This window comes from Ischnura elegans, chromosome X, assembly GCF_921293095.1.
Source record: "Ischnura elegans chromosome X, ioIscEleg1.1, whole genome shotgun sequence".
NCBI classification, from domain to species: domain Eukaryota; kingdom Metazoa; phylum Arthropoda; class Insecta; order Odonata; family Coenagrionidae; genus Ischnura; species Ischnura elegans.
Window position 1 is genome coordinate 94690128 of NC_060259.1, and position 15208 is coordinate 94705335.

At 37.6% G+C, this 15208-nt stretch overlaps 1 protein-coding gene across 3 annotated transcripts in view; it reads right to left on the reverse strand.

The window, feature by feature from the left end:
- Positions 1 to 323: 323 nt before the first annotated feature.
- Positions 324 to 15208, reverse strand: part of LOC124171767 (host cell factor-like) — a 99862-nt gene continuing 84977 nt past the window's right edge. For all 3 annotated transcript variants that reach the window (XM_046551070.1, XM_046551071.1, XM_046551069.1), the window contains 3 exons: positions 10906 to 11079; positions 9103 to 9307; positions 324 to 1984 (listed from right to left, as the gene is read on the reverse strand). In XM_046551070.1, the coding sequence (XP_046407026.1) occupies positions 1887 to 1984; positions 9103 to 9307; positions 10906 to 11079 (477 nt within the window). In that variant the 3' untranslated portion in view covers positions 324 to 1886. The remainder of the gene's footprint in view (positions 1985 to 9102; positions 9308 to 10905; positions 11080 to 15208) is intronic.

Here is a 15208-nt window from a genome sequence, read left to right on the forward strand (position 1 = left end):
ATGCCTTTGATTTTCACCCAAATGCTATAACATATGCATTTACATTTTCTCCTTAAATCTCGCAAAGAACTGAACTTAACACACATCACACTCAGTGAAATGACTCTACAAATCAAGGCCTCAGCTCTCCATCTCAACAAGAATTGTAATGATAGCCCAATTCCATGTTCACTCTGGTTTCCATGCCATTTAAAGCATGTGGTTTATATCAATGGAGGCCTTAAAGGAAGTGGTTTATATTATTAGAGGCCTTATACCATGAACGGATACTTACAAAATCAAGCAGCAATAACCAAGGGCTACTGTTGAAAGTAAACCAAACATTAAGCTTTTCATAGAGGTTTATTTTTAATTCTGACTTAAGTTCATCAAAAATCATTTAGAGCTATAATGGTGAACAATGATTCCTGTAAAAGAAGGGAGAGCAAGCCATTCCACAAGATGAGTTGCTGCATTACTACCTTAGTACCAAAATAGATATACAGATTACTTTTGAACAGCAACTTATATTGTTATTCCAGCTATCTCATTGTCATATGCTTAAAGGACAAGGGTATCTTCTAACAACACTGACACTCACTGCTATTTATGTACAATTGAGGATTCAGTTTGCTTGAAAAAAATTACTACAAATACCCTATCTTACTTAACTTACACATGTTCAAATAATATGAATTAGGGTTCTTCCTTGCTTTTCCAAAACGTTCTAAATGCTTGAGCAGTAAGTTCAATGGTCAGTAAGAACCTGATATATTTCTTGTTTTGTACTTTTGCTATGGAAACTTAAGCAGAGATCAAGAATTTTGATCACAATTACAACAGTAGAACTAATCATCCCTATTTAATCCCCAGCCATCGTACAATATCCACAGAAGAATAATACCGAGGCTTCTTAAGTTTCAATGAAAATGTTTACAGTACATTTTCTTGAAACCATCAAGGTTCCACTCAAGGGTTATTTTTCACTAAGTTTTTAATGATGAGTTTTGCCTCAATATGAAAACATTGATGGAATTATATACAAATGTTACGCCATTCATGAAAAATTAAATTGTATAATCCAAATACTGTTAAGGGAGGGTCTCAAAAATGTTGTTGGTTTAACTGGTGTCCCTTATCATTCATTTACCTACATACATATATATTAAAATATTTCAATAATGTATTTTGTTACAATATATGCCATTAAAATGACCAACATTAACATTTGAAAACTGGTCATTTCATATTCTTGAAAAAATTATGTCAAAAAACAAAGGCCAAGAATGTACTCTAAGATCTATAAATTCAGACAAAATAAAACGCAGCAATACCAATTGAAATATTATATGAAATTCACAACAGTAAATTTGTTTTTAAAAAACAAATAGTGATAGGTGACAGTGTATACGATGACAAACATAACAAGATATAGTGCCATTTTTTTGGTAGATACCTCTATCATGGAGTTTTCACAATACTCTTTGTACGTTTCATGGAACACAATGCCAAACATTGCCCACCATGAATGAAAGCCATTAATCACTAAAACCTAGAGTATTTAGGAGTAAATTTCATGAGAGCCTGAAATAGCAATAAATTCATTCCTCGTAAGGTAAAGGTTGCTCAAAAAACTTAGTTGTCTCATTAATAACATTTGCTCTGGAATGGTAAATAAATTTCCTTTCAAAATATAGTATGAAATCAAAGTAAATTTGTCAATATGACACAGTATGATAAAATGAATATTGCTTAGTTTTGTGGAATGAAGACACAAACCAAACCTAATTCACTTTTCTTTCAAGTTAATTTAAGCAAACTTCAAGCCACATTTGTCTTTTAGGATTCGAATTGCCACTTTCACTGTATTAAAGTTGCTGCTGAGGAGCAAAATTTATCTTTCTCAGCTACGGACCATCATCAGCCTTCTGCTTTTTGCTGGTAGCATATGCAGATTTATGCTCCACAGGCTTCTTTGCACCACCCTTTACTCCGACAGATGTATCTGTAAAAGAAAAGAAATAATCAATACCCAGCAAGAGAATAATGGCATTAAAGTTGCATTAAATTGCTCCATCAGGGAGAGGAAATCTGCAAAGGACATGTAAAAGAGCACTCATGTTTAGATCTCAGTCAAGCCTAATCATGGTAACGGGAGATTCACCATTTTGTAGACACAAGCATTTTTAATTCAGCCAGCCAGCTGATTAAGATCATCACAGCCAGGTAGCCAGTGAGAAAAGAGGTAGGTATTGTGCATTTTGCCTAACGCCAATTATTATATATAGCAATTTACCTCATACAAGGATTAATGCAGCATGGATGAATACTAGAGGTCTGTGAAAGTGGTTTTATTTTTTGCTGAAATTTGTTTTATAACAATGTGATTTCGGTGTTAAAGAAAACCTTGATAGTGTTATTATAACGTTACAACTTTTGCACATTTCTAGGTGTTTAATTATTTTTTGGTAAACGTATCATGATTGCTTATACTTTTTTTAAAGCATTTTACAAAACATTTGATACAAATTCGATTGTACTAAATTTCTGATAAAACCAAAACAAGGAAATGGTTCAAGTTATATTGGTTCAAGATATATATCAATGGTTCAAGCATTAATATCATGGAGTGAGCAAGAAAAGGTGCACCGTGAACACCTCACTTGATTACAGAGCAACCTCGATAAAATGAGTCCCCACGGTGCTCAAATAAACACTCACTATAGGGAATTGTTGCTTTACCGGTGCTGGAGCAAATAATAGCCGATATACCTATTGCGAACAGTTATACAGGAACATGAGTGGTGCGGCGACAGAGAAGTTTCTATCTGATGAACGTAAGCAGACGAAAGGCGGTGTTTTTTTGCATCACTAAATTTCCTTATTTAAACAACAACTAACTATTCAAACAATTTATAAGCGCGGTACAGAATAAAAATCATGCAAGGCATTGCTTTGTCAATCATTATGCCAATGCACAACCCACGAAGCTATTTTTCTATGTACTTAATTAGTGCATTTACGTGATCATTCTATTATTTTGGTATTTTCCACTGAAAATTCAAAAAATAACTGATAAAACTGAATCGCGGTTATTTAATGCCTCAAATGCTTCCATTGGTGTACGTTCATTGTTCCTATACCTTAAGCGGCGGTTAAGTGAAACAACATACTGCATTTGTTTCTGCAGACGAAAATGGTGGAAGGTTGTAGGACGATTCTGCCTCGGAAGACTTTTCCTATCATCTAATGTAATATCAGTGTTACGCTCGCAACGTATTTGAAATAATACACTGAATCTACCAAGGCACTGCAATAAAAACAATTTCAATTAAGATTGGTTATTAAAGAAAAGATATTAAAGTGATATTATTTCACAAAAAAATAAAACGCAGATAATATGCTGATGTCACTTCAGTAAAACAAAAGCAAGCTGCAAGAAACTGCGATGAATATAACACACATGGGTAATATATGCGACAAAGAAACGGAAAAGCATACGCATCTGATGGACCCTAAGGCCAGCAAAACTTACAAGTATGAATTTATTGATTTAACATTCTGAGTAATGACTGAGAAACATGAAAAAGGAATGCAGAATTTTTTTAAATTAAATAAACTATAAGCGCAGCATCAGCTCTTCACACATGCCATCTGTGGCGGCGCCGAATGCATATGACATAGTACCAAACGAAAGTCAGTTGTTCTGTGAGTTCTTCCAGCGGCCACCAGGGGATACCCGGGTGACAGAAGAGAGTGCCAGTACGGCTCCAACCACTGCCGCGAATAGTTCACCCTTGTGAATAGTACATTGTGATCGTGACTATTACTTGTAACTGCCACAAAGAATAAATACGTCCATCCAGACCATTCACCCTGAGTATCATTGTATTGTACATCCTACACCATCGCTAAGGCGCACTACCTACCTCTAGAAGCATCATTGCAAGAAATACCTCGTACTGCAAGGGTTTTGTAGGGGAGTAGGTTGTGAAAGATTTCTGTTTCATCTATGTTATTCCACCAGGGGAATACTTCTTAAGATACTTAGGATCGGAGTCTTATCTTCCACGACTTTGGGTTTACACCACGGGCATCACCAGCAATTATGACGGGAGATAACGCTTTGCTGCTTTGAATTACAGTAAAACCTCGCTTTTACGCCCCCGCAATATACGTTTTCCCGCAATTTGCGACATTTCCGTCAAGTCCCGATGATTTAAGTATCTCTACAATGTAAAGTCTTCCCCGCATTTACGCTGACGAAATTTCAAATGACCCCCTATTTATGCCAGGCCGCCAAAGGGAACATGGCGGATAGCGCACCGTAATCAAGAAGAAAGAGTTTTAGAGATCGGAGCCTGGGATAACCATTTTGCAAGAAGGTTGTAAATATAGGAAAGGAAGTTGTATTTACAACCTCCTTGCCTTTTTGGTATACCTGTCACCAGCGCCACTGTCATTAATACGGCCTCTTTGAAATACTACAATAATTCCTTCTTCATCTGTTTCTGACCACTATCGCGGGCATAGAGTTTATTTACTATTAGAGTATTTATGATCGTATTTTATGATTGTATTTCCTGGAGATAGGTTGTTTGCGACATTTAAATTTCATTCCATTTGTTGGTGGTAAATATTGCAGGTTTTCCACTTCCCTTGTAAGCATCGTAGTTACGAATATAGACGCTATGATTATATTCGTGGTCGTTCTTGTGATGATCCACGCAATGGGTGTTCTCCTTCGCGTACATTATTACCAAGTTCTTCGAACAATTTTAAAGTCGTTTTAATCGTTATCTCTTTTTCCCTGCTCTTTTCGTGACAGCGTAAATAAACGCAAATCAAATACGGAATGGCCCAGAAACTAGAGAGGAAAACTTTTTCAATAGAAGATAAAATTAAAATTTTGGGACTTGACTCACATGTAGGCTCACGCCTTGCCAGGCTTGCCAAAGAGCTTGGGATTCCAGTGTCCACGTTAAACACTGTTGTTAAAACTTGCAAAAAGATAGAAACCAGTGCAGTGGAATGCGGACCCAGTGCAAAGAGGCGAAAATATGTTAAGTACTCGAAATATGATAGACTAGAAGAAATTTTAAAAGAATGGTTTCAGTACACTAGGTCCTCGAACATACCCATCAGCGGAGTTATTCTATAGGAAAAAGTGCAACATGTGGCAATGAGGCTGGGAATTGAAGACTTCAAGGCTTCAAACGGATGGTAAAGCGGGTTTAAGACTAGGCATAATGTTGTATACAAAACAATTTGTGATGAGTCCAATAGTGTTGATCCCCTAACAGTGGCACAGTGGAAGGAACATTGTTTAAGTGAGCATATAGAAGGGTATGCTCCAAAAGACATTTTCAATTTCGATGAGACGGGCCTTTTTTTCAATACACTTCCCTGTAAGACTTTAGAGGTGAATCTTGCCCTAGTGGAAAGCATAGCAAAGCTCGTTTAACAGTATTGTTAGGTGCTAATACTAATGGTAGTGAAAAGTTAAGGCCATTTGTTATTGGAAAATCCAAAATCCCAGATGTTTTAAAATTAACAAGACATATCCCACAACCTATGCCGCTAATACCAAAGCTTGGATGACGTTACATTTCTTTCTGGAACAAATGCAGGCTCTAGATGCCAATATGGGAGGACAAAACCGAAAAATTGCAGTATTTTTAGACCAATGCCCAGCCCACCCAAAAAAATGAATTTGAGGAATATAAAACTGGTGTTCTTCCCACCAAATTGTACCAGCCAATTACAGCCTTTTGATTTAGGGATAATCCATGTATTCAAATCCAACTACCGCAGGATTCTAGTGAGAAAAGCAATTAATCTTATTGGCAGTGGGAGGGACCCTAAGAGCTTCAAAGTATCAGTTTTAGATGCACTACACTATGTAGCACGATCATGGAAAGAAGTTGATGAGAGAGAAATCGCAAATTGTTTAAAAAAGCTGATGAAGAAAATTTAAAAGACTGATATATGAAATCAGAAAATATGATTTAAAAATCTGATCAGAAAATATGATCTACCTCACTGAGAGTTCAGTACTAATAAAGAATTTTTTGTTATCATAATTAAAGGTTTTATACTTACTATTCATTTATAACATGATTCATATGAAAAATAGAACATTTAACTATATTTAAAGGGGTTATTTTTCATTAAATTGTGCCTAACCTCAATCTTACACTTTCCCACAATTTACACTTTTTTTCCTTGCCCCCGTCAAAAGGGGTTTTACTGTAGTATAACTAACTCTTGAAGTTCTTGATGCGCAATCTATCACTGAAATACTCAGCTTTAGGCTTAGGCATAGCCCCTTTCTCAGAAGTTCCCGCAGATTGAAGAGGGCAAAACCACCCGAGCAAAGCTCCTTCTAACTCTTCATGGTCTGCATTCCTTGGGCGCTTATGTTTTTTTTTTATTATGAGGAGCAAATAGGAAGATAAATTAATCACGCCACTCTCATATTACTCTATAATTTTTTCCTTGCTTAGACGTGTTTGGTGTTTTTTAGCCATGGTGTCTACCATCAAATGCTTTCTATTCACGCAACTCACAGATGTGCGGGTACGCTGCCGACTGCTTTCAGCCGCCTGAGGAACAAAAGAATATCAAGCATTCGCGAATGTTAATGCCACAATATTTTCACCAAAATGAACTACTTATTTATCGAACGACAGTTTACTACATGAATTTGAGACTGAGCACTCCATGTTAACTTCATTTCTAAAAGATCGCAAGAAATTAGAGAGATTACAGACTCCCAGAGAAGGTTTTCTGGCAATGGAAACTCTCGCTATGGTGAGTGCCAACACCAACACGGCGTCATACAAATATTTTTACAAGCTTACTATATGGTCAATTGACGGTGTCTTGGCTATCTCTCGTAATGGCGATGGTCTTGCAATAGCTCGTACATGCTTTAATGAGGTTCCACTGTAATTGTCTCTGTGAGTAAAAATTGACCAAATGAAACCGAAATTTGTTTTCAAATTCATTTTATTTATTTAGACCAATAACACAATATTTAAGCTCTTCTTTATTCTTTTTCCCTCTAATCGGGATGCATTATTGGCAAATACAATCGGCAGATGGCAAATCCTGCTACCCTTCCTGAATGTACTATGAGAGCCATTCCCAAATTTTGGAATTATCAAGTTTCTCTACACTAATACCAGCATTTAAAAATGCTTCAGTAGTAGTGACAACAAACTCCTCTTTCTCCTACTTCAATTTCTTTGACTGTGTGACTCTTTTCAAGTGAGAGCTGTCGTTTTGCGAGCCCCCTTTCTTCACACGTTTAATTATGTGTATCGCTACTGATGTGCTTTAAGTCTTTAAGATTCAAGTCTTTAACCTCTCAATTTGCACAGTAATACTCCCATAAAATCCTTCTGAGCTGAATTCACTCGTCCTTGTATGAAAGGTTACACTAGCTTTTTGGCATTTAAAAATTCCTTTCCTTCATTTGATATTTACCACTATAACTGTGATGAATGAGTCCAATCGTGAATCGCAACCACTCATGACGGTGTTTTAAAACAGAGTGCTAGGTAGCTACGTTATAACCATGATAAATGTACAACTTACATTTTGGCAAAAATTTTGCATGTTGTGGGCTCCCTTTTGATAACCCTCACCCAGGTGCTAAGGGAAAGTAGGTAGCAGCTAGATTAAGCAAAACCGCTTAGCATTGATTACAGTTGCTGCCAATTGGTCAAGAAGGGCAGTGAAAGAAAGAAGCACGCATAACTAAACACAATCGGATACAATGAAACTTGAAATGGGGGTGTGTTGAAATGATTTCTTTTTTAAGGTCAGTGGGGCCGCCGATCATCTGAAGATCAGTCTGCTATCAATTAGCACCCCTTCTCGTCCAATCCTTTCTGCTCCTATCTTCCCTACCCCAACTTCCCCAATGCTTTGTGTTTTCAAATAACGATAGGTCTCTCTCTAGAATTCTTCAAACGAGGCAAATCGCACTGTTGATGGCACGGCACCGTCGATGGCCGCTGAGGTCACCATGGTGCCCATTTCAATCCGGCACGAAGGTGCGCCATCTATGGCGCAGAGGATGCATTGAGGCCACTTTCAGACGAAATGACTTTTCACTGGACCCAGCACTACGGCGTGAAATTCAGGCCGCTTTCAGACAAGATGACTGGCTCTGCCATGCCGTGTGCAGTGCCATGAACGGCGGCCGACGGTAAGTCATCTCGTCTGAAAGCAGCCTTCGTCCCCAGCCAGCGGCCGTGTTTCAGTCTACAAAATTGTTAAGTTAGGCCCACACTTAAAGTTTTCCTGCAACAAGTTATCCAATAACGCTGTCTACTGCATCGTGGTGAGTCACAGGAATTACTGCTTGGCTTTGACGCGTGCCGGGCATGTGAGTTTATATCTCTGCTCTTTCGCAGCCACATTAAATTTTTTTCAGCACTCTATTGATTTAGAATATCTAATTCTTCAGGAGAGAAAGTGCATCACTATAGATATTTTGGGGAATTTTTATAAATGTGAATCAAAGAGAGAGACTGACAAATTTAACGGCAAATTCCGGCGGAGACATCACTACAGTGTGCGATATTATGCAAATGCAATACGCGCGAGACAAAACAAGCCAATTGACCTTGGAATGGTATTGAGAGAGATCGAAAGAACATTAGCAGCGTTTAACAATTAAGGCTTAGGCTCTAATAGATTATGATTCATTAGATGTGATTTTTTTGCTATTTCAATAGAAATTTGCGAATAAGGCAAAATTTCGTTTTCATTTACCGATTTCACATTATTTCATTTTATTTCCCGTTATTTTGTGATATCACGTCTCGTGAATTACACGGATCTCTAGTGATTACACAGAAGGTATTCTTCATTAAGGAAAAGGATAAGTGTAATCCGTACGTTACATTTTATGTTCCTGGTAAGTGATAACTGCTCTCACTTTAAGAGCCTAATTCTCCAAGAAGGCAATAATTAAATAATCACTCATAATTAAAGCCAGAATATGAACCACGATCTTTTTATGCTTAATGCAAACAATGTCATGCATTCTTCACTTCAAAACATTGATTCTTGAATCATTTCATGATATGGGGCTTAAATTATTCTCACCTTGTAACCACCTCACTTGCGTTGCTGGTCCATAACCCTTTTCATTTCTTGCAGCAATCCTAAAAATAATTGCTGGTTTCGTAGTGGTGTCTATATGAGCTGCAGCAAGAGATGAATTCGGTACTGTGCACTGGTTGGTAGGGCCTGAATATACGCGGACAAAAGCCAATTGTGCTGGAGAGCTGACCACTGTTTTGTTATCACCCTATAAGGAGCAAGAGAGAATACAGTTAGAGCACTGGCCTAACTATGGGGGGGGATGAGGGGGATAGATCCCCCCCAAAGCCTCAGAGGAACAAAAAATAAATATTTTAAGATATTGTCTAGTTTTGACTTATTATAACTACATCTGCGTTAAGGTAAATTTTAAGTGACAAAATGATGTGAAATGTATTTTGGGTATGTCATTTATCAAAAATTTTACTGGTCCCCCTATCGCCTGGGGAGGGGGGGGAGTCGCCACCTCAGGCCATACCATCCCCCTCCAAAGCATATTCATAGCTACGCCACTCGGTTAGAAAGTAACAAAATATGCTTCTTGCATTTATAAAAAGAGAAAATGACAATATTTAAGGCGGATATAATATTTTTTGAATTGATGTAACTTCATGACACTAGTGCAAGGACTCAAAATGGAATCATACCGTATACTGAAACAAAGCAAGCAGCATTCAAGAATGGATACGACAACGTACTCATTTGACTGCAGAATGTCATTAGCTATCACGCTGTGGCCAAGCAAAAGCCCAGAGGAAGGGGGGCTTACTGAGGCCACCTTCCCATTTTCTATGTGCAAGTCTGGCATGAGTAACTGCTTGAGGGTTGAGCAGAAACAAGGTCATGCTTTTGGTGAAGTCTTTAACGAATTTCAGCCAAATCATTTTTTCCACCCTTATGACAAGAAAAACAGTCTCTACAAGAGGGGAGTTCAATTGGCAACCTACCCATTACCACCTACCTACCATTTCACCATTAAAATTAAGAAAATTTTATACGATTACCTTGATTATTAGAGGCATTGAAAATATTGACGAGAATAGGCAAGGAAAACAAAAAAAATACTAGAAAGAGGCTTAAGACGAGGATATTGCAGAGGGACACTTTTTTCACTGAGAGAAATAAATGAACTTATGAAGTACAACAAAGAAGTCAGTTTAGAATTTTTTTTATTACTCGCCACTAGAGAAAGAACAAAGATGGTAAGCAGAGGTATGGTGGGGATTGAGCATTAGCAAGTTTTTCTGCTGGGAAAGAACCCACTCCCCAATATCGTACCATTGTCCTGTGCTTTCTTCATGCTAAATGCATCTGAAACAAGCCACAGCAAATATAAGTCTTGGTGTGTTCCAGGCGAACCATGTGGATGAATGCTTCACGGAATTCCCACCAGGTGAGCTGTTCTATTAAAGCCAACGTTTCAGTGGCTAACTCTGGCACTGTCTTCAGGACGTTGAACTCAACACCCAGAGGACAATTGCAAAGTCAACCATGGAAACATTGGCTCTGATAGTACACCTCACCTGGTGGCAATTCCATGAAGCATTCATCCACAGCCACACCAAGTTCAGCGTTTGCAAGACAAATGATACAACAGTGAAGTCACTTTGTTTACTGAGATAGCAAGTTGAATTGGTAGTTTTGCCCACCGCTAAGACTATTATATTTCAAAATAAGGATTTTTTTAAATTTACAAACAAAAAGAAAAGAAAACAATGAATGAAACTACTGTACAACTATTGGCCTTCCATATAAAATTAACCTGTTAATATCACATTTCTCTCCACTATATACATCTAAACATACCTGGCCTTGAGTAGTGGCACTTCTCACGGCAAGATATACAGAATATTCAATGATTTCCCCAGAGGTACTTTGGGGTGGTTCCCAAGACAAATGGGCACCCTCTGTGCTTTTGGAGATTTTGATTGCTGATGGAGCCCCAGGAAATCCTGGCAAACACGTCTTAAATGCTGAAACCTGAAAAATCAAAATAAAAAAATTATCTCCTAAAAACCACACAAATAACTAATTGGGATGAGAACAAGTACATAAATTAATGGGCTTAAAATTATTATTAGTCTGCATAAAAAATATATAAGACTTATCATGTGGAACCTCCTGTAAAATGGATGTTAAAAGAACTATGTATTAAGTTAACAACTATTGATTAAATAGAATTATCAAGATACATTTCATTAAATTAATTCAGCAAATTCACAAGACTCTCATTCTAGCCTTCCTTGAAAAGTCAGTCAACAATCAGAAGCTATGTCAGAGGAGGATAAGTCCTCACCACTGGTACAGTCCTAGACAAAAAAAGGAACACTCAGGTGTGGACTGAGAGCACCACTCTCAAAAGCTATGCTCGCGTCTCTGATTTTGCAGTGCCACACCCACACCCCATAACTTTAGAAGGTAACATTAACCATGTCCTTTTCACCGAGGCTGTGTCCCAATTTGCCAGTTAAATCCCAGCAGGCTGTGTAAGGGAGCAAATTTAGGTATCTTTCTTGGCCGACAGAACTTGGCATCAACAAGTACATCACATGACTTGAAGCGTGGGAAACATCTTTGGGAAGAAGTCAGAGGACATGCAACATGGCTGCCAACGAGGGAAAGTATTTGTTTAAACGTATTGTTAATACTTTAAGATTTGTTCGAGTGCTTGGCAAGTTTAGTTTTGCTTATAACAATTAAATATCATTACAGGGAGTGTTGACATGACCGAGATATTCGTTAGGTTTAGAGAAGAGAAGAAATATACCTGACCTAGAAGAAAAATAAGCATCAATAAAAAGCTATTAAAATTTTTCTTTAGTTAAATGAAGTTACAAGCATTTTTCACAATTTTAGTAAATTTATTTGCATTTAGATTAAAAATTGAGCCCTGTTCTTTTGACTCCACGGCAGAAGGTGTAATCTTGGCGGCGTGTAACTTCATTGTCGACTCATATAATACAACATGCTTCCCGATGAATTTGTAGTACTTGTAACATACGGACAATCTGTCTTGACTAAATTAGTTCAAAACTGTTTAAAAATAAATTTATCTTGGAAACATGTGAGCCTACCAGAAAATCTTTCTATCAAAAAATCAGTACGCAAGAAGAGAACCATTTTCATATCAACATGTCGAAATAATCATCCACAGAAACATCAAAATATATAAATAAGAGGGTATGAGATGATCAATACTGTATTTTTACAATCTTCAGAGCTGCTACTTATCAAAGCGACGCTTCGCCTCCACAAAAAGGACACCTCAGCGGGCCTAGGGGGCCTCCTTCCATAGGCAAAAAGCTGCCTCAGCATGTCTTAGTTTTATAATATCACCCTCCATTGATCGTACCATGTATTCCGAGCTAAATATTTGAACATCCCAATGCTAAAACTGCTCTACTCTTGCCTACTGATTTTTTTTGGTTAAGACTAAATCACCAGTTTCGGAGATACCATTGTTTTCCTAATTATCTTACAACTAACACAGTACTGAAAATTACAATTGGAATTTTTGTGATTCTACTAACAGTATTAAAGCTTCAATCAATTAAAATTCTTTTATACGTGAATACAATAAAGCTGCATGTCACCAAAGTTACACTCTGCTGCAGAGTCAAAAACCAGGCTTCATTTTTTCAATCTTAACGCAGAAAATTTAACAAAGCAATTACCTTCTATACTCTAGTGTGAAATCAAACAAGCACTCCATGGATTTGTGTATTTTTCTCATTGAATCATTTGTTAATGAGTGATAAACTTTCAAACTCATTTTGAAAGGAACGGGCTCCACGAGAAACTTTCGCTACTCTTTTATGGTATGAATGTTTTGTATCGATTATACCCACACTCCAACAGTTGGTGCAATTCAAAATAATTAGTAAAAAGAATTTGATTATAATGGTACTCTTCATCTTCCAGGCTCCGACAGGGCTCCGCGAAGCAAAAGGGATACATACCTACATGCCAATAAAGATGATTCTGGTTATGTAGAGACATTATCAAAGCCAATTTCAACCAAATACAGTAGAATCCTGATTTAAGGTTTTTCAGGGGGGACAAAATTTAAAACACTAAATGCGGAAAAACACTAAATGAGGACCTGCCATTTTTTTCAGGTTTTAGGGCCTGTAATGATTGGAATGGCTTTTTATGAATAAAAAATAGTATTTTAAGTAACTAAAAGGTGCTGAATGCAGCAAAAAATTCTTTTATGAAATGTTCTCTGCCCTATGAAGGTTGGATAATACTTTTCAGGAATCAGCTAAAAAATGAGTAGTAAAAATAAGTGATGAGAGGATGACAATTGTTTTAATGAAATATTTTAAGAAAATTCTAATAATCATCAACTTAAAAGCATTACCACACAGATTATTATTATGGACATTAGTGATTCCATTTTTATGCATATTTCAGTGGTCTCGATGAAATTTAGAATTTTTTCTGTAAAAGTGACATGTTGGTGACTATAGCATTTCTAATATAATAAGAAAAGGTGTAAGTAGGTACTCGAAAAATCATGAGGAATGAGTGAAATGAAGGGACAGCAGAAGATCGCTAATCCCGAATTCTCAACTACCGAATATCTAGTAAAAGGGAGGTTTTCTGGAATTTTGCCAACTCAACGTTTTCTGTTGCCTCGGCGAAACAAGGGATTTATGAGCCTTTAAAAAGCCTCCTATGTGCACATTTTGGATTTCGAGGCCATCCAAAAAAGTAGAATCTTATTTTAGCATGCGTACAAGTCGATGGTGATTAATCGATGATAGCACTAGATTCGTTGTCATATATCCGCGGCCTTATGCAGGTCGAATGGAGCCGGGAGAAGTTGCTTACGCGGCGCGCTGATCACCTTGACTCCGACTCGCCTTGTTTCTCGGCAGCTTTTAATAAAATTTGGTTGGACCTTGAATAACGATTAGCTAAACTCTGTTAAGTGAAAAGGTTTAATCTTCAACCGAACTGGATTTCATCCGAAAAATTGTCAGTGCCTCTGGAGTTTGGCAATTTCGTCAGGGTTATGATGTCGAAGTCAACCACCAAGGGATACCTGCCGGATTTTCGTATTTTTCCGCGCTCATCTATTCTACCGTGAGTATATGGTGATTTTTTTTCAGCATGAGCGATTTATTTAGAGTCATGGACCGTGATAGTTCGTCAAAACTCCGATTGTCATTCTCTTTTGACATTAATTAGCACCAGATAAATATTTTTGAATCGACAGCGATATCAACCAGCCGCATGTCGATAAATTGGCTCCGGGATATCTAAATTACGATGTAAATTAATGTTGTTCCGTAGGGAAAGAATGCTCCCACTCACGGTCATGACAGGGGAAACACTTCCTCTGTTCTTTCGCCGTTCCTCCGTGGAAACTGACGTTGGAGTGGATTATAGAAAGAATCTTCTAGTGAACTGCGCAAATGATATTGGGCCTCCTCTTTTGAAAAGAGAAAGTAGCCGACTGAAAAAATATTGGGCTAATAATCGACTGCCCCTAGGGAGTAGAATTGAAAGGGGCATAAGCCATCAATTGAAAACATAACGAGAAAAACCATTATTGTAGCGGCCCTCGGAGGATAACTCGTGTCATCAGTCGTCACGTATCATCGAAGTCAAGTTCAAGAAGTGAAGGATAAGGTAGTTCGAGGTTATTAAGGGATGACTTTGCTCCATTAGATTGGATCTGATACAAAAAGTGCCTGGTGTTTGGATCAGAAGGGGAGCGAAACGTTACGAGAAGACAAATCACCCAACTTGCGAGTTGAAGGTCGCAGCGCTGCTTTCGCAGAAGAAAGCAGTTGAAGAAGCGTTCCCCGGTAGATTCTATCGACTCTTGGTAAAATTTCATGAGACTGTTCTTGTTGATGAGCATAAATTCGAAGATTTGGATGAACTGTCATGAAAAAACGCTAAATCGGGCAAAAAAATCTTGAGCGGGACAAATTTTTACGACCATAAATGCGGAAAAACGCAAAATGCGGAAACACTAAATATGGATTATTTTTACATTGTCCTAATAGGGAATGAATCGGGACCCAAAAAAATAAACGCTTAATGCGGAAAAACGTTAAATGCGAAGACATTAAATCCGGATCCGACTGTATAT